Source organism: Thamnophis elegans, chromosome 17 (genome assembly GCF_009769535.1).
Source record: "Thamnophis elegans isolate rThaEle1 chromosome 17, rThaEle1.pri, whole genome shotgun sequence".
In the NCBI taxonomy this organism is placed as follows: Eukaryota; Metazoa; Chordata; class Lepidosauria; order Squamata; family Colubridae; genus Thamnophis; species Thamnophis elegans.
In genome coordinates this window covers 8161270-8187524 of record NC_045557.1, presented here as the reverse complement: position 1 = coordinate 8187524, position 26255 = coordinate 8161270, and the positions used below count along the sequence as shown (strand labels likewise).

The following is a 26255-nucleotide window of genomic DNA, read 5'->3' as shown; positions in this document are numbered from 1 at the left end:
GCCCTGCCTCTGGTGAGATGGGAGACTCAAAATAGATTTTAAAGCAGCTTATTTGAATAAGCTCAAAGCTTGAGGGAAGCAGAGGTGTCCAACTGTGGCAACTTTTAAGACTTGTGGACTTCAATTCCCAGAATTTCCCAGCCAGCTAAGACTTGTGGATATTATTTCCCAGAATTCCCAACAGCTATGCTGGCTGGGGAATTCTGGGAGTTAAAGTCCACAGGTCTTAAAGTTGCCAAGGTTGGGCACCCGTTTTAGAGTCAGCATCCACCCAAAAGTTGCCCAACGAATCACCAACCCTCCAAATCTTCCGCACAACTTACGCATCCCGGCAGACTCCCCGAATGAAGGGATTAACTCCGGTGTGTTAAAAGCCTGAAGGAGCTTTAAATGCCCGCGCACACCGACATATGCACAAATGGACCTCCCGAGGAAGAAAGCGTCTTGAAACACGGATGGATCGACGCATGTGGGATTGGTACCCAAGCCCCATACTTAAGGAATTTGGAGAGGAGAAAGATTAAACCGTGCAGGATTTTCCTAACTCATCCAAGACACGGATTTGGCAAAGTTTTGAGATGATTGTTTTGAACGAGGCAAATTGAATTACTTTGCTGTCGCGCTTGCTTGGGCCAAGCCTGGAGGATGCCTTTGATTTGGGTTTCCATGCCACCCACGATCCTCTCAAAGGCTGCTGTGGTGCCACTTCTGAACCACGTTAGGGGTGTGTGTGTAAAATAAAGGTTTCTTACAGGGACGAAGGAACAAGTGAAGTTTAGAAGCACGAGACGGCCCAGACCACTGCAATGGGGCTGAACAGAGGAAGCAGATGGAAAAATCAGTAAAAAACGATTCAATAGGTTTTCTTTCTTTTTGCTTCCGGTCTCGCTTGTACAAACAAAGTCCTCAAGCTGGGTGTCAGTCCGAGACCTTGTTAGTGAGAAAAGAAAGAGCATTTATGCTCCCAGGCCAGCTGTGGTGCTCCTCAGCCTATCATGGATGCTGGAGTATTGTTATTATTTTTGAGGAAAGGGTCTCAAAATTCTTAGGTAAAGGTTAAGGAAGGAGGGAAGGGGTTTTAAGCCCCAACTGCCAGAGAGGAGGCAGGGGGAATGACAGAAGGAGAGGCGGTGAGGCAGAGGTGTGAGTGTGTTTGTGTCTGCGTGCGGATGTGTGATCCAACCAACAAGGGAGACACTGACCCAAAGTGGGAAGTGGGCAGCAGGAGAAAGATTAGAAGCCCAAGAGAGAGCCTGGACAAGTGAAGGTTCTCGTCGAAGACTGAAAAGCCATCAGGAGGCATTCTGGTTCTGGAAGATCGAGGCTTTCTCCTTCAGCAAATCCAGGCAGAGGTGGCAGCTCCAGCTTCCTGCCAGGGGAAAAGCATTTTCATTAGTCAAGTCCTTTTTATTGTACATTTTTCTTTATAATACATCACATTTCCACTTGTGCTGGCTCTATCCACTGCTTTTTGAGTAGACAAGAGTTTTATACACCCTGATTATAACCAACATTCTCTTAATCATACATTTATAGTCTCTTTTAAATACATAATCTTGTATGTCATAGTTATAGGCATTATTTTCATAATTGTACCATCAATGCTATATATTAATCTCTCTCCTTTCACCTTTCTCCTTCTCCCTTTTCCTCTTCTCCTCTCCCCTCGTCTCTCTCCTCTTTTCCACTTCCCTCTCTCTTATTCCTCTCCTCTCAGCCATTTCCTTCTCCTCTTTCCCCTGTCTACTTCTACCTTCTCGTCTTCCCTCGACTTTTCTCTCCTGTCCTCCGCCCTGTGTGTGGGTAGTTCTTGACTTACACCCATAACTGGGCCCAAAATTTCAGTTGAGAAATTTGTCAAGTGAGTTTTACCCCATTTAACCCCCTTTCTTAGCCACGGTTGTTAAATGAATCACTGCAGGTGCTTAAGTCTTGTGGTTCTTAAGGGACTGTGGTTTCCCCCCATGGACTTTGCTCATCGGAAGGTCGCAAAAGGGGATCAGGTGGACTGGGGGCACTGTGACCGTCATAAATGTGAGTCACCTGCCAAGCATCCGAATATAAATCATGTGATTGCGGGGATGCTGCAACGGTCATAAGTGTGAAAAAGCTCACTATTTTCAGTGCTGTTATTAAACTTCAAATGGCCACTAAACAAACTGTTGTAAGTCGAGGACTACATATAATGTGACTCAGTCCCTTTCCCCCTTTCTCTGCTTATTCCCATTCCTTTTAGGATTCTCGGGTCAGAGCAGAAGCTTATGGGTGGTAAATCAGAGTGACAGGTCTGGAAGGGACCTTGGAGGTCTTCATAGAGTCACAGGCCTGGAAGGGACCGTAGAGGTCTTCATAGAGTCACAGGCCTGGAAGGGACCTTGGAGGTCTTCATAGAATCACAGGCCTGGAAGGGACCTTGGAGGTCTTCTAATCCAACCCGCTACCCAAGACAGGATTCCTGATACCACCCCAGACAAACCCAGTCTCTTCTTGAAAATCTCCAGGGATGGAGCACCCACAATTCCAAGAGGTTAATCTCTTCCACCGATTAACTGCTCTCACTATCAGGAGTTAGGGGCTAGAGATCCAATGTAAGCTGGTTTGGGACACTTTGGGATGAGCAAATCATTACTGCCAGGTTGGCATCGATATGTGTCAAATTCTCGGGCAGAGGTCGTTACCTCCTCCAAACTAATGATTAACTGGAGATGTAAAGATTAATTCCAGGAACTTTTAAACCGGACAATGCATTGGCTCACATCCTGTGGAGCCCATGCAATCGAGGGCCTTGTCTTCTAATGAGGAGGTGACTCACACAGAACCATCCCGGGATGGTTCTGTGTAAGTCACCTCCTCGTTAGAAGACAAGTTGCAACAGGAGTGAAGACAGACAGACAGGCAGAAAGACACACACACACACACACTGCATCTATAATTGAACCGGAGCCGTCATAGCCTGAGTGCGACTCATGATTTTCTTTGTCAAGTGATGTAAAAATGAACAGACTCTTTGAAATTCACATGAGCTGAAAGGATCCTCTCAAATCCCTGAGTCAGCCCTGGCTCTGGGAACAAGGAGCTTGCTGCAAGCCACCATTTTTGCCTTGTCATGATACAGGAAGTGAATGCATGTAACATATGTCTTAATTTTGAACTTCCTTCCCTTCTTCTCCTTCCTTCCTTCCCTTTTTAAATTCCTTCTTTCCTTCCCATTTTTAAACTCCTTCCTTCATTTTAAATTCTTCTTTCCTTCCCTTTTTAAATTCCTTTTTTCCTCCCCTTAAACTCCTTCCTTCCTCTTTTCCTTTCCTTCCTTCCTTCCAATCCTTCCTTCCTTTTTCAAATTCCTCCCTCCCTCCCCTTTTTTCATTCTATCTTAATTTATAATGCTGCCATTCCTCCAATAGGATGACCCTGGGCAGCTTGAAATCTCATGAGGTTTCGTGACGGAAGGCCTAAAATCTTGTAAGTTGGAGGCTACAACAAGATTCGAGGCTTCAAAATGCTATTTCTTACATAACATCCGGGTGCTGGCCATTTCATCTTGGAACATCACAGGCACTGAGACCCTTAATGGAACAGGTATCTAACCTGCAAGTTAACTCCCACATTTTGATTTTAAAAAAGAGAATGAGTCACAGCAGTGGGCCATAACCTGGGCTCTTCCTGATGAGCTGGACCACCAATTTTAGGGCAGCCAGGAGAAAGAGAAGGAGGGAGGAAGGAAGATCAAAATGAAGGAAGGAGGCTGCTCAACAATACTAGGGCTGCACAGCCCTTCACAACTCCAAAATCTCACCCAGGGGAAAGGTGGGGGAGCCACAAGAAGGGGAGCAGAATGGCACTCACCTTCTGGGGGTTCAGACATAGGTGGGGTGAGGCAGTACATATGATAACCACGGTCACAATCATCACAGAACAGCAGCTGGTCCTGAGGAAGATGGGGAGGGAGAAACAATGAGGAAGGATACTACTTAACTCCCCCTCCTGTTGGACTGGAGAAAACAACACCCAGAGGACTTAAGTACTCCCCTTTCTTTTTATGAATCCCCCAAAATGTGACATTTCCCAGCATGCAAAAGACCATGGAAGGCTCTCCAGAAAGGTCAGACCCATGCTCCTATCCAACCTCCTCACTGTCCGAATCTGCTGCCAGATTTACTGGCTGCTGGCGGGCCACGACAGAACCAGATCAGCCTTTGGGGGGCAGGAAGGTAGGGGAAGAAGCACACTCACATCATTCTCCGAGGTGCCACAGATGTTACAGCACTTGCATTCAATACACTGCCAGCGGTAGGTCTTCACGGCAGCCATCATGACTGGGGTGAACTGCAAGCAAGATGGATGCCCTAGAGAGGCAAGAGAGAGAGAGAGAGAGAGAGAGAGAGAGAGAGAGAGGCAGCGTTAAGATGTATCCTGGGAAAGGCGGATGAGTTATTTGGTAGGCGGGCAGCTAAGGTGAAAGAGAGCCTCCCCCCCCAACTTCCTTTTCTCAAGGGTGCACCCAAGGAGGGGAGAGGGCTCCCATTGGCTCGTGTACCTGATCGCCCACAGTCCGAGCACGAAACCAGCTCTTCGGGTTGACCCGTCTTCTTGTTGATCTTCGAGTCTCCCAGACAGAAGTCGCAGTAATTATTGGGCAGGGCCAAACCATCGGGACCCTTCTTGGCTATGGGGGAGGAAGGGGTTCGTCTTTCAAAGCAAGGCACAGAATCGTCCTCTTTAGCAGCACAGCTAAACCCTGAGACACCTCCCCCATCCCCAAAATGGGCAAATCCTGCACGGAAAACTTTGGGCAGCAAAACTGTGAGATCAGAAACATAACTTGGGCTCAGCAAGTTTCCTAACCAACATATTGGTTGCAAATTATTTCTGTTTTTTAAACCTTGGATGGTCCCTTTTAAACTGTTATAGCCGAGCCCATTTCTAACCGCGGTGGGTAACTGTAGCCTGTCAATTCTCACGGCTGGAGGTGGGCACCATGATCTTCTCTGAAAATGGGACCAGTGAGGGAATTGGCCGGGGTGGAAGAAAACCCCCCCCTTGCTGGAGAAGGTTCCCGTTGTTAAGCATAATTGGGCAACAGAGCTGGAGCCCTTTCGGACTCCGGCCGCTGCAGGTGATTCAAAAACAAGAGTCCCAGCGAGGAGTTGGGGGAAGGAGGGAGTGGAGGTGACGAATGCCAAAGTGGACCAATGCAACCTGACAGCAAGGCTGTTCCATGACCTCCGTTATGCAAGGACCAGCAGGGCTGAACAAAGGGGCTGTCCTGATTGGTAGGGAACAGGCTGAACAGCAGCACAGAAAATCAGCCCTGGGATTCGCCCCACCGACTCCAAACAAGTCAAAGGGAGGGGCAGAAGCTCCCCGCAGCTTACTTTTCTGCTCCTCTGATCTCTGGGAGACGGGTGTGGGGGGCTGCGAGTCCTCCTTGTCTTCCCCTTCTTCTTCTGCCAGGTGACAGTGAGCGTAGTGGTAGCTCAGGCCGGGACGATTCTTGTAGCGCTTCCCACAGACTGCCCAGGAAAGGATCAAAAGGAAAGACTTCAGAGCCACGTGGGATGTAAAAGAGCAGCCCCAGCCCCCTCCCCCCCACGCCCCTTCTCAGCAAAACCCACCAGTGGGCTAAGCCTTCGTTCAACATCCACCCCAAAGCCTGCTTCCCCAAACAGGTAGTCCTCAATTTACAACCGGTCACTTAATGACTGTTCAGAGTTATGACAGGCCTCCTCAGAGCTACCTATGACCTGTCTTGGGAGTTACGACAGCCGTACACCCCACCCTGCGGTCACATGATCACATTTTGGGCCCCTCGGCAACCGGGGCACTTTTGCAGCATCCTGCGGACACACAACTGCAATTGTGACTGGGGGGGGGGGGGGGGCTGGTTTTCAGCGTTTTCTTCTGGTTTCCAGCAAAACAAAAACAAAAAAACCCCAAAAACCAATGCCCATTGAGGAAAATGGATTCGCTTAACAACTTCTGCATTCATTTAATGATGATAACTTTGAACCCGGTCACCCGATACTTCGAATGACGGCTCCAATGACTGAACGATTGCAATCCGGCCTCAATTACGGTTGTTAAGTTGAGGACTACTTGCACAGAAGTGGAAGGGGTGCCTATATAGTTGCAGAGTTGCTGGTAGCAGGGTAAGAGGTATTCCCTCTTCTCACAGAACAGAACCTGATCCCTTCTGCGACACCCAAGTTCCGCCTGTCACCTTGTTCCAGGGAACTCGGCGAACTCCCAAGGCAGCTCATTCAGGGCCACAAGCAAAACAACTCTTGGCCACAATAGTGGAATGGCCAACATTCCGTACCCCAACCCAGCATTGCAAACAATCCATAAAGTGCATGCAGACGACAGATGATGAAATTCAACCTTCTGGTTTTCATGAAACAGAGGACTGAAATTCTACGGATGTTATCTGATGTCCAAAAAGCAAAGGTTAAGGATATTCAATGGACAGCGAGGATGTTTTTCTGCCCTTCCACATGTGCGGGAATAATGTGTCTTGGGGGGAAAAAATCATGTTTACTCAAGACTCCATCCTTTATGCAAATCTCAGGTATGACCCTGATTTGCCACCTGTTCTGACCTAGACTTCCTTAACAAGCATGAAGCAGAGAATTGGTCCTGGCAAAACCTGTTTTATTTACACGACTGTGAAATCCTTTCGTTCACAGCCAGCAAGGCTTAGCAAACAGTCTTTCAGAGGAATGTTTATCCACACGAACTTTATCTCGCTTGGAGAGCTGCCAGATAACTAGTTTCCAAACGCAGGGCAAGGCAACCCTTGGCACAGAGTCTCTTATAGTCACAAACAGAACTTTCTGCTCTTGAAGCAACCAAAGGGATGAATTGCCTCCTGCAAAAGCCCCCTCCCTGTTTGCTCCTCTTTTGTTTCCTATTGGGGTGGGGGGAATCACCTCCAAGGTGTAGCTTTACTCCTAAGTTGACCCTGCTTTCTTAGTTGTTCTTGTCTTCTGGCTGCCCTGCGCATGCGCACACTGGGAACAGGCTCCAGCTGTTCTTCTGCCTCACTGCTGTCTAGATCCCTCTCTGTCTCTGACGCAGAGCCCTCGTCTGAGCTTCCCTCAACCCCCAGGACTGGCCCATGTTCCTTCCCAACCTCCTCACTGTTCGACTCTGCAGGCCATAACACCACCTCCCTTCCCAAATCCAAGCCTTCCCTGTAAGTACTTTTGCATAAATATCCCTATTCTAGATTTTGCTATAATTAAGCCTATACCGCTGTTCTCATAATTAAAAAGACTTGCACAGTTGTTTGGTTTTTTATAATTTACCCCTATTCTATTTTTTGTTGTCTTCTTCATGCCGAATTTTGGCTCATGTGGTGCTTGGAACACGAAGCCACCCCCTGTACTTCTGTGCAGCCTTGTGCTTTCTAACTTAACAGTATTTCTGTCAGTTTAAGCCCAGCCTGGCAAATGAGCTTGCAAAAGCTATGCACTTGGTTAATGCATTTTAGCATTAACAGGTTAGAATAGAATAACAAGAGTTGGAAGGAACCCTGGAGTCCCTTCCAGTCCAGCCCCCTGCCTAGGCAAGAAACCCTACACCACTTCAGACAAATGATTATCCAATCTCTTCTCAAAAATTTCCAGTTGAAGCATCTACAACTTCTGGAGGCAAGTTGTTCCACTGATTAATTGTTCTAACTGTCAGGAAATTTTTCCACAGTTCTAAGTTGCTTCTCTCCTTGATTAGTTTCCACCCATTGCTTCTTGTCCTACCCTCAGGTGCTTTGGAGAACAGTTTGACTCCCTCTTCTTTGTAGCAATCCCTGAGATATTGGCACAATCTTATCATGTCTCACCTAGTCCCTTCTCTTCACTAGACTAGCCGTGCCCAGTTCCTGCAACCGTTCTTCATATATTTTGTTTGCACTTTTTCTAGAGTCTCAACATCCATTATATATCGTGGCGACCAAAACTGGATGCAGTATTCCAAGTGTGGCCTTACCAATGCATTATAAAGTGATATTAATATTTCATGTGATCTTGAGCTTTCTAACTTACGGTATTTCTGTCAGTTTAAGCCCAGCCTGGCAAATGAGTTTGCAAAAGCTATGCACTTGGTTAATGCATTTTAGCGTTAACTGGGATTTCCATGCCAGCTTTGGGGGGGGGGGGGGGGGAAGAGAGATTCCTTCTTCTGCACCCAGCATGGACTCTTTCGGTAATGCTTTAAAACTAGCTCCTTATTTAAGGGAAAGCATGGCATAAGCAAACATAACCACTCTTTGACTCTGATCATAAGAGGAAAGGTGGGAGTTAGTGGAACAGGGAATTCTGGGATTAAGAGATTAGGAATATGCCTGCCTCATATTGCTGAATTACAACTCTCAGCATCCATCATCAAGGCTATCCAAGGAGTGTTAGTTAGCAACATCCGCGAGTCCACAACTATCTATAGCAGGGCTCTCCAAATTTGGCAATTTTAAGTCTTGTGGATTTTGACTCCCAGGCAGCCCTGCTGGCTGGGTAATTCTGGGAGTTGAACTCCACAAGTGTTACAGATGCCAAGTTGGGAGACCACCTAAACTGCAGAAAGAGGCCCGGGCTACATTTTAGCTGCTCTTTTCTTCCCTCAACAGAAATGTATCTTCTTCATTGCTTACTATCCTTCTCTGCAAAATACTGGAACGAAGAAGACCTGATAGAACTAACTCCTAGCTTTAGATTGTGCCAGGAACATATTTAGTGGCAAGGAAAGCAGAATAAGTAATCCATCACCTTCTCCGCGGCTCAAATTAATCCACCAAACAATACCTCCTAAATCTGGAAACAGCTCAGGCCAGGAACAAGAAAACAGACCATATTTAGAAGGAAGCAGTAGAGCTGCTGGTGGGAGGGAAGTGGCGGATAAAAAGGAACAAATCCTTTCCAAATCCTTTTGAGCTATGTAGGTCTCACGACTCAGGGATGTTTCAGTATGGATGTGTGTGTGTGGGCACACATGAATATGGATATGTGTGTTTGATCAGCAACTGGAAATCTAATTTGCCAAGAAGAAAAAAGTGACAGCTCTCTTAAGGGTTGCGTAAACCCAGCTGATTACGGAAAGGCCATGCTCTATGCAGCTACTATAGTCAGCAACCAAAATGGATATGGAAAAAGATCTGACTCAGTTCTTCTGCTGGTGGGAAAGAAAAACCCAGCCCTTCTCCTTCAAACCTACACATTTACGTTCCACAGAGGAGGGAAAAAGGCAGAAGGGGAAGAGATCCTGATTATTGCATTTCTGTGACCAAGGATTGTCTCTCGTTATAGCACTCAGCACTTAGCCTTATATACCACTTCTTAGTGCTTTACAGCCCTCTCCAAGCGGTTTACAGAGTCCACCTCTTGCCCCCAACAATCTGGGTCCTCATTTTACCCACCTCGGAAGTATGGAAAGATGAGTCAACCTTGAGCCTGGTGGAATTTGAACTGCCGAATTGCAGGCAGCCAGCAGAAGTAGCCTGCAGCACTGCACTCTAACCACTGCGCCACCAAGGCTCAGTTATCGCTACCAACAATTGAATTCAGGCTTAGAACTGTCTTTGTCAGGGAGAAACCAGCAGCACTGGTTTCACAGGTAGTCCTCGGCTTGCAACGGTTCATTTAGGGACTGTTCAAAGTTACAACAGCACTGCAAAAGGTGACACGACCATTTTTTACACTTACAACCCTTGCAGCATTGTCATGATGGCGTGATCAAAATTTGGATGCTTGGTGACTGGTTGATATTTATGATGGTTGCAGTGTCCCGGTGTGTGTGTGTGTGACGTGATCCCCTTTTGTGACCTTCTGACATGCAATGGGTGAGCCAGATTCACTTAACAACCGGGTTATTAACTTAACAACTACAATGATTCACTTAACAACTGTGGCGAGTGAAGTCGTAAAGTGGGGCAAAACTGACTTAACAAATTTCTCACTCGGTTAACATAAAGATTTGGGGCTCAGTTATAGCTATAAGTTGAGGACTACCTGTATTCCCAACAGTCTGACAGAATTGAGAAACTTCCATTTTTGCTGTGAGCAGTGAGGAAATCCAGCAGATTATCTAGGATCACCTGGTTGCTGGGGAAAGAAAAGGGCTGCAAATAGCTCAGAGGTCACCTAACGAAGGGAATGAAGAGCAAAGACTCGGGCCGTTGGGCTATTAGTAACAGAATTTACAAAACCCGAAGACCTTTTGCCCTGTTCCTGTGCTAACAAGTCTCTTCAGCTGGAGAAGGCAAAGTCCCAACTCAGTTGCCCCCCCCTCCCCACACTCCATGAGGCATAAGCCCAGCAGGCCGGAAGAAAAAACAATCCTCTCAACGCCAATTAAGATTATTGGTGTATTAAAAGAGAATTTTACAGATTCTAGCAACGATGGAAGTAAACGCAAGCTCCTGCCACGTCCCAACATCCGGCAGAACAGATTTGGAATGGCAGCTGATCTGAATGACGCTGGGGGTTTGCCACAGCCAGTTATGCTCTACAACAGTGTTTCTCAAGACGTCTGGACTTCAACTCCCAGAATTCCCCAGAAACCGTTTTCTCTTTGGCCTCAATTTTGCAAAGCTTGACACTATCTCAAATCCGTCCTTCTCTAGAGGGAAAACGTCAAATTCTCAATTCAACACATTCACCACCACACTTCAAAAGAATTCATATCTTTCCCCAAACCCACAATTCGTGCGCAAATGCCATGTTTGCCCCCACCCCTCTCAATATGTCACATAATGTAAAGGTTCCCCTCGCACAAATGTGCTAGTCGTTCCAGACTCCAGGGGGCGGTGCTCATCTCCGTTTCAAAGCCGAAAAGCCAGCGCTGTCCGAAGATGTCTCTGTGGTCATGTGGCTGGCATGACGCAATGCAGAAGGCGCAAGAAATGCCGTTACCTTCCCATCAAAGGTGGCCCCTGTTTTTCTACTTGCATTTTTTACCTGCTTTCAAAATGCTAGGTTGGCAGAGGCTGGGACAAGTAATGGGAGCTCACTCTGTTACACGGCTCTAGGGATTCGAACCGCCAAACTGCCGACCTTTCTGATCGACAAGCTCAGCGTCTTAGCCACTGAGCCACTGCGTCACTTTTATATGTCACATACATAAAACCAAAATAGATATCATCGGAAGGGAGGGATTTTTGGCACTCTGCACGAGAAGACCCAGGGGTTTTATTTGGAAAAGGGGGGAAAAGGGGGGGGGAGGAAAAAGTGTTTTTAAAAACGAACATTTCAGAAGAACAAGATCAGGAGGAAATTAAACAGCAAGACAGAAAGAATGGAATACCTCGGTCAGGAGGTTTGGAGGTATGCTTTTGTTTGTAACTATCTGAAACACAGAAAGAGAATGAGAGAAAGGTGAAAGGCAGTCCGTAAGATCACACACGTCACATGCACACAAAGTCAGCTATTCAGAGCGATTAAAAAAGGAGGAGAGGAAAATAAAAGCTCACTGGTGTTATTTCAAATTAAGAGGGGGTTGCAGTATAAAATCCTTACAGGAGAGTAAAGGAGGAGAGAAAAGAAAAGAAATTTCAGGGTACTCATGATTTGCCCCTTAGAAAGGTCTTGCCAATTGCCCTTCACTCCCTACTTTTCCATTAATCACCAAGTTTTCATTCATGGGCATTTATTTTTTTTTCCTTTGGCAAATCGGTGTACAGAGAACAGGTCAAAGATCAAACCGTTGTGAAATGTGGAGCCAAAGGAGACGCTGTCTACCGTAACTCTGGGGGTCTGCATGTGAGGTGCAACAAGAGACATATAACAGTAGCAAAAAGGAGAAAGAAGCAGCCCAGGATAAAGACAGCTTCTCCTCCCTTTGCTGTGTGTGTGTGAGAGAGAGAGATCCAATCCCAGGATCTGCCAGAAGAAATGGGTTAGAACTTTTCCCAGAATCCCACGGGTGGGACGGAGAAGACGCCCAACTCAGAAATGAATCTGTTTCCAAGATGCTCTCTTAAGGGAGCCAATTTCAGGCAGCAGAGAAGCGGCCAATGCTGCGTGTTTCTGCATCTCACTGAACCCATTGGGGCAAAACTGGAAAAAAAAAACACCTCTTCATCAGGCAAAACTGCCATTTATTTTTGGGGAAGTTGGGTAAAGAAATGTTACCTCCTTCACACTGCGTGATAAATGATGTCTTTTGGCTCACCCCAAAAACGGCTCTCAGCCCAGTGCATGATAAATTGGGGGGGGGGAGGGGAGCAAGTAAAAGAAGGTGGGCGTAGCCAGCCTGTGGCACATCTTCCCAAGAGACCCCCCCCTCATCTGGGCAATCGCACACAACCCCATCCTGACACCAGGAGCTATTCCCGGCTTATACACCAGTAAAATCGAGAAGCTGTTTACTATAACCCGGCTCGCCCTTCTTACTCACTGTCGCATGCGTAAGGTTTGTCTCTGTCTTCCAAAATGGCTGCATCCAGCTTTTTCCGAGCGCTCCCAACTCCTTTACCCTATAAGGAAATTAGATATTTTTTGGGGGGGAAATTGAAGGTAGATACACAGTATGATTTTTTTCTGGGTTTGGAGGAAAAAGTACAAAATCTAAGATGGAACCACATTCCAGTTAGTATACATTGTACTGTATTTGATTTGTGGTCTCTCTCTCTCCCGTTCTCCGCAGAACAGAGACTCGAGAGAAAGGATTTGAAGAGTAAGCTCTTTGGTCTTCTGCAGTCACAACATAAGCCTAAAGACTGAAAATCAGGCTTGTCAGACGTTACGTCTTTTCTATCCTGCTCTACGGAGTAGAGAGTTGGTCTTGGACAGAAAACCACTTCAAGAAACTAGAAGCATTTGAAATGTGGATTTACAGTTGGTTGTTACGTATAAGCTGGGTTGACAAAATCAGAAACAAGGAGGTGATAAGCCGCTGGGAAAGCCAAGGAAAATCATCAAAACCATAAAAAAGCGAAAGTTAGAATATTTTGTACATGTGATGGGATACCCAGAAAAATATACCATCCTTCGCTTCATCCTACAGGGAAAGATTAAAGACAATGGAAGTCCAGGCAGAAGAACATCGTGGCTTCAAAATCTAAGGGACCGGTTTGGACAAAACTCAGCAGCACTTTTTCGTGCGGCTGTTGATCAAAATAGGATCGCCAACATGACCGCCAATGTCCGATGACGGATAGGGCACTATAAGAAGGAGCCGTTTGTGTAGCATGCCCACAGCTCTCAGCCCCAGGCTGTCAATGCAATCGCATTGCCTTCAATGGGTACAAGACAGGAAAAGCAAGCATTTGAACCTTCCAAAGGAGAGGGAAAGGGTTAGGAGGACGGCAAACAAAAGATGAAGATATGAAACTGAATAGTCTTGTCCGTTTTCAGCTAGAAAGCACAGTTATGTTCATGAGATTTCCTCATTGTCACGACCACTTTGCTTAGGGGCAAAGCAGCTGCTCCTGAGGAAGATGGGGAGGGAGAAACAATGAAGAAGGATACTACTTAACTCCCCCTCCTGTTGGACTGGAGAAAACAACACCCAGAGGACTTAAGTACTCCCCTTTCTTTTTATGAATCCCCAAAATGTGACATTTCCCAGCATGCAAAGGACCCTGGAAGGCTCTCCAGAACGGTCAGACCCATGTTCCTATCCAACCTCCTCACTGTCTGAATCTGCTGCCAGCTCCCCAATTAGCGTTAAGCGAGGACTACTTGCATGTAGGTGGTTAGTTCTGCTAATCACACTAAGAAAATATGTAGACCAAGGCTGCCACCCAGTGAAAGATCTTTGTAACAATCTTAAAATGAATATTTATTCATTTCTCTAAACCACTCTAAGATCTTTTTCAGACGGCAGGTAATAATAACTTGGATTAACCAAGACTCTCAGCATTTTGATTTTTAGATGCTCAGAGTAACACCTGCACCTTGCTAATGGCTTCTACTCTAAAGCACCTGTGTTCCCAGCATCTTTTGGGAGATTTCAGGTATCTCCTAAAACCCTAGTAAGATCACACCTGGAATGCTGCAACTAATTTTGGTTACCAGACTACAAAAAAAAAGATGTTGAGGCTTTGGAAAAAGTTCAGAGAGAAGAGCAATTAAGATGATTAAAGGCCTGGAGATTAAAACATAGGAAGAACAGTTGCAGGATTTGGGTTTGGCTAGACTAGAGAAAAGAAGGACTAGAGATGACACGATAGCAGTCTTCCAGGATTTGAGGGGCTGCCACAAAGAAGAGGGGGTCAACTTATTTTCCAAAGCAACAGAAAGCAAGACAAGAAACAATGGATGGAAACTAATCAGAGAGAAGCAACCTGGAACTGAGGAGAAACTTCATAACAGTGAGGACAATTAACCAGTGGAACAGCTGGCCATCAGAAGTTGTGGGCGCTCCGTCACTGGAGGTTTTTAAGAAGACACTGAACAGTCAATTGTCTGAGATGATATAGATTCTCCTGCTTGAACAGGGGGCTGGACTAGAAGATCCCCACGGTCCCTTCCAGCTGTGTTCTATTCTATTCCTTGCCTAAAGTGTTCAGAGGCCTTCCTTAGTCTACATTACAGAAGCAGATGTAGGATTCAGGGAGCCTACAGAAGTCGAAACGGAGGAAATTTTTAAGGGAGGCACGTTCACCCCTTACCTTCGCCTTTCCTTTGCCTCGTCGTTTTGGGGTGTCTTCCTCGTAATCTTCATCATCCAGATCATCCAGGAAGTCATCGGGTTCCAGGATTCGCTGAAACAAAAAGGATGCAAAAAGCTGTGAGAAACTGATGCTTTCATTCATCCAAAGGAATATTCCCATTAAATCACAGCTTTGCAGGCGTCGGGTTCTTTGACAAGCTATCTAATAACAACCCTCCCTTGTCTGGTCAATCAATGCATTGATAGTTTTTCTGTAAAAACCAGGCAAGCGCAGTTTGCAAGCAGTTGTGCAGGACAAATGCTAAGAGCAACGATATTCCTGCTCAATCAGGGACCATTTTCAGTGCAGCTTCTGAATCCAAAGGCAGATGTAGGTAGTCCCCGACTTACAACAGTTCGTTTAGCGACCGGTCAAAGGTACAACTGAAAAAAAAATGACTCATGGCCATTTTTCAGTTACGACCTTTTCAGCATCCCCCATGGTCACGTGATTTACATTCAGATGCTTGACAACTGGTTCATACTTATGACGGTCACAGCGTCCCGGGGTCACGTGATCCCCTTTTGCGACTTTCTGACAAGCAAAGTCAACGGGGAAAACCAGATTCACTTAACAACTAGGTTACTCACTTATAAACTGTAGTGATCCACTTAACTGTGGCAAGAAAGGTCGTAAAATGGGGCAAAACACACTTAACATCTGACATAACAACAGAAATTTTGGGCTCAATTGTGGTCGTAAGTGGAGGACTACCTCTACAGCCTGATTGATAAATAGGACTTATATAGGATCCAGGCTATTTGCCACTGTACCTCTAGGTTTTTTTAAAATCATCTAATAAATATTTTGTGTTCTCTCTCAAATATATGATGGAACCAGTGTATTTGTATGCTGTGGTTTTCCTTATTCCCCTAGTGGCTTCATACAGGTAGACCTCAAGTTACAACAGTTCATTTAGTGACTGCTTGAAGTTACAACGGCCCTGAAAAAAGTGACTTATGACGTGTTTTTCCACACTTACCACCACTGCAGCATCCCGGTGGTCAGGTGTTCAAAGTTCAGATGCTTGGCAACTGACACTTATTTATGACGGTTGCAATATCCCTGGGTCGTGTTATGAACTTCTGGCAGGTAAAGTGAATAGGGAAGCCAGATTCACTTTACAACCGCAAGAGTAACTTAACGACTGCAGTGATTCACTTAACAACTGTGGCAAGAAAGGTGGTGAAATGGGGCAAAACTCACTTAACAATTTTCTCGCTTGACAACAGAGATTTTGGGCTCAACTGAGGTGGCAAGTGGTAGAATCCTTGTCCAAGGTCTCTACGTCTCTTTGCACGGAATGTTAACGATCAGCATGAACCAAGGGGAAAGGAATCGAAAAAGATAGCTATGGATTCTCTACAGGATCCCAGGCAACAGCACTCAGAAAGGAATGAGGGGTGATCCATTTCTAATCCCACTCCCAACAGGAGATCCATGTCGCTATTCTCAAGGGGTGGCTATACAACCCTCAGCCTGAGAGACAAGAGTTGCCACAGGAAGATGGGTAGCATATAGTTAATAAATAAAATACAAATGGTTTGTTCTTGGCAGCTTTGTATTTATTATAATTTTTATATTTTACTTTTAATTTTCCTTGGTGGCCAGAGCAACAGTTGGATGGTGATAAGAAAGCAGGAAGGGAAGGGAAGAGAAGAGAGAGAAAGAGACAGGGAAAAGAAAGGAAGGATGGGGGGGAGAGAAAGAAACAAAAAGAAGAACAATATGTTCTATACATGAGCATCTTTCAAAGGAAAGATGTCTTATTTTACCACAGGCTGCCATTCTCTACACTACCTTCCGGGTGCGGCTATTGGCAACGGGGAACTCGCTGAGGCTGTCTTCATCGGTACGAGGGTCAGGCAAGCTGCGTTTCTCAAGGGGGTCTGTCCTTAAGAGGGCCTCCAAACTGCTGCCATCTTGAGAGATTAAGCCTTCTTTCTTTAGGGCCTGCTCAGTGTCTGCCAAAAACAGAGATTTCATTGTCTTAAAGCCATTAAGACAAAGAATCCAAGCTACCAATAAAAGGAGAATGTTGGTCACTTAAGGTTGAAATGGAGGGCCCCTTGGTGCTCTCTGAGCTTGGTCGTCTTCTGGCAGCTGTTTCCTGACCCAATCTAGATAACAGCATTGAGGATGTTACCTAGTTTGAGTAAAGAAAACATCTGCAAGAAAACAACCAAGCTCAGAGAGCACCAAGGACCCCATAGTCCTCTCCTCCTTTCCCCCCTCCCTTTTAGCATTGATGATGTTTCCTAGTTGGGTCATGAAATGTCTGCAAGAAAACAACCAAGCTCAGAGAGCACCAAGGACCTCTCAATCTAAACTTCCATTGACCTTGGCCAAATAACCTAAGAGACGTTTGATAGGCACCACAGGCCAATGCAGAAATCTACTAGGTCCTAACACAAGAATGACATGATCTCTTCTGTCACCTTTAATGTTGCATCTATACGGAATTCTTACTTGCAACCTGACATTTTTTTTTAAATGTCTGGCTGTCCTGTTGCTCCATTAGTATACAAGTAACAAGATACAAAGGTACTTTCTGTCTGATTTAGAACTACAGAGTTCTCCCCTCAGGTAGCCCCCATCTACCTGTCCAAATTACCCCGGAATTTGCCTGGACAATTTACAAATTCTGTAATATATGCCTGAATGATCACTTCAGCCAGGTGAAAGCTCTGTCATGATTCCCACCTGTAATGATAGAAATTTAAAACTTTATATAATACAGACAGGGCAAACCTGGTTTAATGGTAGGGAAAGAAAGTCTTGGATCCTCTGGAGGATGGGAACGGCGTTTTTTCCGCCAGCGTCGAGCCGGATAAGAATAGAGCTGGCCAGATGCCAAACCTTCCAAAAACAGAAAAAAGAGGAAATCAAAGCCTGCTTAATTATTCAATTTATATATAAAGGGGGGGGGGGGAGCTTATATATAAAGTTAGGCCAACTTTATGGCACACTCTTTTGGTTTGGGATATTGAACACTTCTAGAAGCTCTCTTTGCAGGAATCATTAAGCTGCCCAGAGTTTCTTGATCGCTAGATGGGCAAATAAAATAAAAATAAAGCAATTTTAGTATATACCAGCACTAATTCATGCTGCTATCACGGAAAACCACCACCCCCAAAATATCCCACAGCAGCTTCCTACCATGAGCAAGTGGGTTTCATGAGGAAAATGAGATTTGCCTTCAACCCAAGGTATATATACGTAAATGAACTGAAGCAGGAAAGATGCTGCCCGAAATTGACATCATGGAACTGACATCATGGAATTGACATCCCAGGTAAAGCCCAAGTTTTTGTATGCCATCCTGATGCCCCACCTGGTCCCCTGTGCCGCTTCTCCATCCAAATGTAGCAGTTACTCTGCGCCACCCCAGTCTGTGAATCCAGGAACGGTAATCGGACACTCCTTTCAGCACACAGCCGGGCGTTATAATTGTGACACTGCTCCATTGCATCCTTGTAATATTGTTCACCAAGGCTAGGACAAAAGATTGGGAGGGACATCATTAATGAAATGTCTTTCTGTAGTACAACAGTGTGCATTTGGGGAGTGGAGAATGTTTTAATATAAAGTGGCATGTTGGAAACAAAATTCAGGAAAAAGTTTATTTGATTTCATTTAAACATAATTACAACTCAGTTGTGGTACGGTGGCGTCGAGGTGGAGTTCTTGCCTCACAATCAGGAGACTGTGAGTTTGATCCTAGGTAGAGGGAGATATTTATCTCTCTGGGCACACTGAGAATATATCTGGTGAAAAAACCTTTGCATTGGCGACAGGAAGGGCATCCGGCCAATAAACACTCTGCTAGCTCCATTCAGTTGTCCAGACTCCACCCCGCAAGGGATTATGGGGTCACTAAATGAAGATGATGATGATGATAATTACAACTCAGTTGAATATGGCCGGCCACAACCCTTCTGTAATTTTCTTTCGCATTGTAAAGTACAAACCAGGCCCAGCTTTGGGGAGAATCTGCATTCATCCTTAGGTAGTTTGACTGTCTGAATTATGTCATTGGGAGGCCCTGGATGAGTTTGTACGTAACATAAAGCTATTTTTTTAAAAGCATGATTTATTGTTGAAGCTATAATGTCTTGATTCACTCATCATACTTGACTGTAAGTGTATCACTTTATCGCTTAGTCTGATGATGAACCTGCCTCCATTTAATCCAGGAAACTATAGATGGATGATCTCACTTCCTAAGCATTACAAGAAACCACCCCTAGCAGGATAGATCTTTTGACAGATTGCAAATATTGTATTTTGTTCACACAGCTGACCGCTCGCAGATATTGTCATAATTAAATGCGAAGAGGCTGGTTTGAAATTCAAATTAGAAGCATGGATTTAAGCTTTTCCCCCCCCCTTTCTTCAGAACAAAAGAAGCACCTGTGGAGCTGGTATTGTATATATGGCAACTGTCTTTCAATCTAGTAAATTCACGCGAAGAAAGAAAATGTCCAATTCTATTCAATAAATCCATTAGCAAATAGGCTTATGATGGAAACTTCTAAGAGAAAAGAATGCAGAAATATCTTAAGAGTACACACAGCTTGCATTTTTCCCTTGTTCTTCAAAAATCTGTGGTGCAGCAGCAATGAAGTCTCTCTAATTGAACAGTCCATAATTATAGTAATTTCAATGTTTAAACCTTGCCACACACTAAAAAAAGCTGAAGGAGGGTAGAGAAAACAATGCAACTTGCTTGAAAGAAAGTAACATTACAACTTTGCTGTCTGGGAAGGAAACCAAAGGGAGGGAGAGAAAATTAATGTAGTTAAATCAGAATCCCACTATGTTTACAGTGTTTTATAGTCAATCTTGATCATCAACTATCAACTGAAACAGCTTAAAGAAATTTACCAACACAAAACACATACACGCACAATGTTCTTGGCTCAGTTAGGATCCACAATTTCCTCAACAAATGGCATGGTTTTGTTCAGAAATGTGGGATAACACACAAAGCTCCTTGTTTTAACCATCTCTACTGCAATTCTTCACGGCATTTAGAAATACCTGAGTAGGACGACTGTTTTTACAATTCTGGGATTCTGAGAATTTCGGTTTCTCTCCTTTCTAAGGCCAAAATGCAGCTAGTCTTCATCCTCTCAAAAGAATAAACACATCTTAAACACTCAAAGATCCGCAACGGTCCTAACTGGAAGCTCCCCTGTTCAATTCTGAAGCTGATCGGAAGTCTGGTTCCCCTACTTCCTCCTTGTGTGGCGTCCTTTTCCCTCTACCTGTCCTAACCAAAAGCCCTATCAATTGTGGAGCTAACTGGCAACAGGGAGCCACAGCAGAGGGATGAAAGAGCCACATGCGGCTCCGGAGCCACAGTTTGCTGAGCCTTGTTCTATGGGGCAAACTGCTCCACTCCCACTTTGTCCCTCCATCTCCTTCCATATGTAAGTTTTTATTTCTCTCAAATATTTCAAGTCCACCCGTCTGTGTCATGGGTTCAGAGTTTTTTCCTATATCCTGCCTTTCTCATCCCAGACCAATTCACATAAAAAGCAGTGGATGGGATGTTATGAGTTTGCCTCACATGGAAAATATAACAGCATCCCCAATCATCCAATTTGGTCTTTGAAGATGGAATATCAATGCATTATACGTAATTCTCTTTACTTTCCCTAATCAATCAGGAACATTGGAGAGCTGTGGGAAGATTGAGAAGCTGCACACAACACAACTTGCAACTTCGCAACACTTTTTCCACTGGAAATAAGCTTTCCCAAATCAACTTCAAACTGATATTTTAAGTGGAGCTTGTAAATTTGTGCCATTTTATTTTTAAGACAGCTACTCTCGTCTCTCTTCCCACCATTATTTGTACAAGTTGCAATTACAGGCAGTCCTCGACCTTCAACACTTCATTTAGTGACCGTTGTAAGTTACAACAGCCTTGAAACATGTGGCTTACAACCATTTTTTCACACTTGCGACCATTGCAGCATCCCCGTGGTCACGTGATCAAAATTCCGACGCGTGGCCACTGACTCATATTTATGACGACTGCAGTGTCCTGCGGTCATTTGATCCTCTATTGCGACCTTCTGACAAGCAAAGACAAGGGGGAAGCCGGATTCACGTACCAACGGCAGTGATTCCTTTAACAACGGCGGCAGGAAAGGTCATAAAATGGGGCAAAATTCAATTCAAAACCTGGTTCACTTTAGCGACGGAAGTTTTGGGCTCCAATCGCGGTCGTAAGTCAAGGACTACCTGTACAACAAACCTCAATAAAAAATATTTATTAAAAATTGATTATTTTTTTAAATCTCCTTTTCACCCATGCAAAGAGACCCTCCCTTTCCAAAGGCTGCGTTTCTTCTCCAATCCTTTGCGTTTTCCCCCCTCTAAAACTGTAAATGCTTTAAAGAACAAGGGGGGGGGAGACCAGAAAAACTTTTATTTTCCCATTTTGTGGGGTGCCTAGGAAAGAAATTCAGGACTTTCTCTCAAACTTCCATTAAGGGTCTTGACCTTTTTTTGGGGGGGGGGAGCTCATTTTCTCCAAAGAGCTGCCCAAATTTTGATTATTTCAACCCCTTTTCCCGGTGAAGTTTGCCAGGAAGACAAGCTAAATAGCAAGGGCAGGGCTTAGGATGATGGGAGTTGTGATCCAAACATACTAGGTGGGAGAAGATGCTCCCCAAAATCTCTCAATTTTCCCCCTTTCCCCCCAGTTTTCCCCTCAGAAACCTACTCCTTAAGCACATTATATAAATTTATATATACGTAAATATAATGTGTTTAAGGCTTCTGAGGGGAAAGCTAGGTTGTGGAAGGAAAGGAGAAAAATAATACACACACACACACAAACATATATTAAAGGGGATTTTTTTTCGCCTCTACAAGTCCCTCTATTTACTGTATTTCATCCAAGGCTTTTTTGGGGGGGGAGCGGGATTTACCTCAGCCCCCTCAAAAGATTCATAATTGGGGTTCGGGGTTTTTTTTTAAGGTTTTTTTTTCCTCCTTTTTAAAAAGCTCCTCCCCATCTTTAAAAGGCATCTTGAGGTGGCCGGCCGGTCTTTTTTCCCCTCACGTACCTCACTTTTGAAACTTTAAGGTGCTTTCTTGCCCACCTCCCCCAAACATACACACACACATATATATATATACACATACAAAGGCTCCGTCCGCTTTTTAAAACCCACTTTTTAAAGATATCGCTTCAGTCCTAAGCAATGAGCAGAGGAGAAAAAAAAGAGATTCAATTGCTAACCCCTCTCCTTCCATTATCCTGTCAGGAACACCCCCGCGAGCGGAATGGACTCTTCCCCAACAACCCTCCTTGCGCGCACTTCGTCTAAGGTTCGGGTTGTACCATTGCAAGTAAAGGGGGGATGGGGGGAAAAGAGGGGACAGTTCCACTCACAGCTTCACCACATTCTGTACCATCGCCGCCATCTTCCCCTCTGCCGCCTGTGGCCGCGAAGCACGCGAGGGCGCATGCGCCGAGTGCCCGTTCTCGCTGACTCCGGCGACCGCTCTCCATGAAACCTTCCGATCAGGTTCGAAGACGGCGCATGCGTAGTGGGCCCCAACTTGTCCTCACGCTCCAGGAAAGAGAAGGCAATTACACCCACGCTCTTCCCGCGGTGGGAGAGGACAGGCGCAAAGAACACGCAGGCGCAAAGGAGGCCGTCGACAAAAATTCCATTCACGTGTGTTGCGCATGCGGCAGATCTGCCATCGAGAGCGCATGCGTGAAAAGTTCCGGGAAACAGAGAATTAAATTTTCGATGTAATATTTTGTAGTATTTAGAAAAAAATATATAAAAAATACCTCACTGCTGCCCTTACATATATCTGTCTAGAAAAAAAATACTAGGCATTTTAAATGATGCTTTTCTTTTGCAAATAAATATTTATAAATAGGTATTTCTATAAAAATACCTATTTATATATAAATATAAATAAACTTAATTACTTACATTTGATTGTGGGCTTACAACAACAGTTGGGGACCAGAATTTCCATTGCTAAGCAAGGAGATTGTTAAGTGAATTGCACCCAATTTTATGATTTTTTTGCCAAGTTTGCTAAGTGAATCACTGCCATCTTTAAGTGAATCATGCAGTCATTAAGCGAATCCAGCTCCCCCCAATTGATTTTGCTTGTCAGAAGTGGCTAGGAAGATCACGAATGACCCTGGGACACTACAACTGTCATAAATGCAAGCACCTGAATTTTGATCACATGTTTGTAGGGATGTTGTTAATGGTCATAAATGTGAGGACTTGTTGCAAGTCGCTTTTTCCAGTCCCGTTGTAACTCTGAATGGTTACAGTGAATGCTAAACGAATGGCTGAAAGTCGAGGGTTACCAGTATGCAAATATACATCCATGCATATTATGTTGAAGAATTAGAATCAAATGCACCACTGATTAAAGTTATACTATTCTTAAAGAGAAAATGCACAGATCCATGCTCTCCACCCAAAAAAAGCCACAGATTTCTACAGTCATCTAGTCTAACCCCCCCCCCTCTCCCCTGCCCAAGCAGGAGACCTTACATTTCTGACAGATGGCAGTTTGTGGATTTTCTACATGTTAAATACAACAACGGATAGTTAACAGAGGGATTTGACTGTTTGATTTGATGAGAGGCCTGTTTTTCCCCTCTGTTTTCTACATATATAATTCAATATGGAGTCAATTTGATTATTAGATATTCTCTCACCTGGAATATTGGTTTACTTAATATGGTATTTTTGTCAAAAATGTAGTATTTTTGCCAATTAAGGATGGAAAAATCTTAGGGAGTTTTCCACCTAGAGGTGGCGCTCTCGCCTCACAATCAGGAGGCTGTGAGTTCAATCCAAGGTAGAGGCAAATGTTTTTCTCTCTGGGCACAATGAGAATTTATCTGCTGAACAAAACTCTTCATTGGCAACAGGAAGGGCATCTGGCCACTAAACTCTCTGCTAACTCCAGTTGCCCACTCTACCCCGCAAGGGATTATGTGGTTGTTAAGAGATGATGATGAAGGCTGGGAAAAGTTATAAGTACAGCTAGTCCTCGACTTGCGACAAGTGAGCCCAAAATTTATGTTGCTAAGCGAGACATTTGTTCACTGAATTCTGCCCCATTTTACCATCTTTCTGGCCAGTTGTTAAGTGAATCACTGCTTGTGATAAGTTAGTAACCCTGTTTTTAAGTGAATCTGGATTCCCCGTGCTTGTCAGAAGGTCGCAAAAGGGGATGGTGTGACCCTGGGACACTGCAACCATCATAAATATGAACCAGTTGCCAGGCGCCTGAATTTTGATCATATGACCACGGGGATGCTGCAACGGTCGTTAAGTGTGAAAACTGATCATAAGTCACTTTTTTGCAGTGCTGTTGCAAGTTAGGTCACTAAACGAACTGTTGAAAATTGAGGATTATGTTAAAGAGAGAGAGAGAGACAGAGAGAGAGACAGACAGACAGAGGGAGAGAGAGAGAGAGTTATGCCAAAACACCTGGTATGCCCAAATATGGGAGGGGGCATACTGCTTCCCTTTGGCCTTTCAATACAATACAATACAATACAATAGCAGAGTTGGAAGGGACCTTGGAGGTCTTCTAGTCCAACCCCCTGCCTAGGCAGGAAACCCTATCCCGTTTCAGACAAATGGCTATCCAACATCTTCTTAAAGACTTCCAGTGTTGGAGCATTCACAACTTCTGGAGGCAACTTCTGTTCCACTGATTAATTGTTCTCACTGTCAGGAAATTCCTCCTTAGTTCTAAGTTGCTTCTCTCCTTGATTAGTTTCCATCCATTACTTCTTGTCTTACCCTCAGGTGCTTTGGAGAATAGCTTGACTCCCTCTTCTTTGGGGCAACCCCTGGGATATTGGAACACTGCTATCATGTCTCCCCTAGTCCTTTCAGCTCCACCCTAGGAGCCTTCCCGGCAGAAAACCATTTTTTGTGTTGTATTTTTGCTGATAAACAAATAAAGGGGAGTAGTTATAGTAGTATAGATCTACACTAGTCTCCCTTCATTTATTTATCAGCAAAAATGCAACACGCACAATAACACACACATAAAACGGCGGTACAATTCCACGTTCAATTGATTTCTCTATATTTCCTCCTTTTTCCAAACTGTCTTACTGGCAGCTTTCTTAGCCATAGGAAAACTGTGCTTCCATGCACCCTAACCTGTTGTTGCTTTTGGTTTCCTGGTAGGACACAACTAGGTGATTAAACAGCATTTTTTACTGCTTTCAGTGGCAATTCCAAGCCTTGTAAAGCTGCAAAGAAGGATCGTTTTCAAGCCAGGAGGTGGCAGAGCATTGCCAAAATTAATCTGATCCCTTCCTATAATTATTCTAGCGGATCTGTGTGCGTTTATGTCAGCAGTGACGTTTGAGGATATCCGAGACCCTTTCAATGAGGTTTCAGCCAAAAAAAAAACCCCATATTTTTAACATTGCTCATTTTTTAAAATTTCTAACACAGCCCAAAGTTTCGCCTCATTTTACCCACCTTTCTTTGCCACCGTTGTTAAATGAATCCATGCAGTTGTTAAGTGACTCGGGTTGCCCCCTTGACTTTTTCTTATCAGAAAGTCGTACGAGGAGATCACGCTGGAGTGCAGTTGAGAAGGGCCACCTGTGTTACTCTAGCAGTGTTTCCCAACCTGAGGAATTTGAAGAGGTGTGGACTTCAGTTCCCAGAATTCCACACCCGGCATGGGAATTCTGGGAGTTGAAGTCCGCCCGCCTTCAAGTTGTCTAGGCTGAGTAAGAGGGTTGTTGTGTCCATCGGGCGTCTCCTTCAACTTGGCTTGGCAGGAAGTTGTAAAAAGGGATCACGCAACTATTTGGATCGGGAGGCACTTCAAACGGTCACTCACGCCCTCGTCACCTCAAGACTCGACTACTGTAACACGCTCTATGTGGGGCTGCCCCTGAAAAGTGTTCGGAGACTACAACTAGTCCAGAATGCAGCCGCGCGAGCGATACTGGGTGTACCAAGATACACCCACGTTACACCTATCCTCCGCGAACTGTACTGGCTTCCTATTGGTCTCCGGACGCAATTCAAGGTGCTGGTTATTACCTTTAAAGCCCTACATGGCTTAGGACCTCGATACCTGCGAGACCGCCTACTGCCGCATACCTCCCAACCAGAGGTGGGTTCCTACCAGTTCGCACCTATTCGGTAGAACCGGTTCGTCAAATCTACCGAACCGGTTAGAAGAGGTTCCACCAGTGGACCCAGAAAGCAGGCCACACCTACAGAAGAGGTTCCAAATTTTTTTGAAACCCACCACTGGTCCTTGGATATGATTATTCTACACTATCATGCTCATATTTATAAAACTCAGTGCCTCTGTGAAAGGTAAGGATGACTACTGCATTTGTGGTGCAATCAGAACATTGCTTCCGTTGAAGTTGTTTTAACGCAAACCAAAGATGCCTTTTAAAAAACAAGTTTACATCATATTCTTATGCATGCCAGTGCTGTGTGTCAGGTAATTTAAGGTGGTTTTTGACAAGTGTCGTCAGCATCTTCATATCCGGTCACATGGGCGGCAAGCCACTCCCATCCAGTCACATGGGCGGCAAGCCACTCC

The 26255-nt window shown here is 44.8% G+C and overlaps 1 protein-coding gene across 4 annotated transcripts; it reads right to left on the bottom strand.

Annotated features, from left to right (window-relative positions):
- Positions 1-885: 885 nt before the first annotated feature.
- DPF2 (double PHD fingers 2) lies at positions 886-22311 on the bottom strand. 4 transcript variants are annotated; one of them, XM_032233911.1, is made up of 12 exons: positions 22059-22311; positions 17979-18139; positions 17396-17503; positions 16445-16608; positions 14603-14695; positions 12385-12463; positions 11293-11334; positions 5376-5513; positions 4538-4666; positions 4234-4346; positions 3847-3928; positions 886-1369 (listed from the first exon to the last, which is right to left on the bottom strand). In XM_032233911.1, exons 1-12 carry the CDS (start codon positions 22088-22090, stop codon positions 1293-1295), a joined length of 1218 nt encoding a protein of 405 aa, XP_032089802.1. In that variant the 5' UTR covers positions 22091-22311; the 3' UTR covers positions 886-1292. The 4 variants fall into 4 exon arrangements, with proteins under 4 accessions (XP_032089802.1, XP_032089803.1, XP_032089805.1 ...); XM_032233912.1 differs by lacking the exon at positions 22059-22311 and adding an exon at positions 21906-21992 and having other exon boundaries at positions 1177-1369; XM_032233914.1 differs by lacking the exon at positions 22059-22311 and adding an exon at positions 20770-20894 and having other exon boundaries at positions 1177-1369.
- Between the last annotated feature and the right edge of the window lie 3944 nt (positions 22312-26255).

What these genes read in the sequence shown, in the direction of transcription:
- DPF2 (XM_032233911.1), bottom strand. Translation starts at nt 22,090, where the DNA reads ATGGCGGCGATGGTACAGAATGTGGTGAAGCT. An exon ending in CTCCAAACCTCCTGACCGAG is followed by an intron (nt 5,514 to 11,292) that starts GTATTCCATTCT and finishes TTTCCTGGGCAG; the next exon opens with TCTGTGGGAAGCGCTACAAG. An exon ending in CTCGGACTGTGGGCGATCAG is followed by an intron (nt 4,347 to 4,537) that starts GTACACGAGCCA and finishes TTGCCTCTCTAG; the next exon opens with GGCATCCATCTTGCTTGCAG.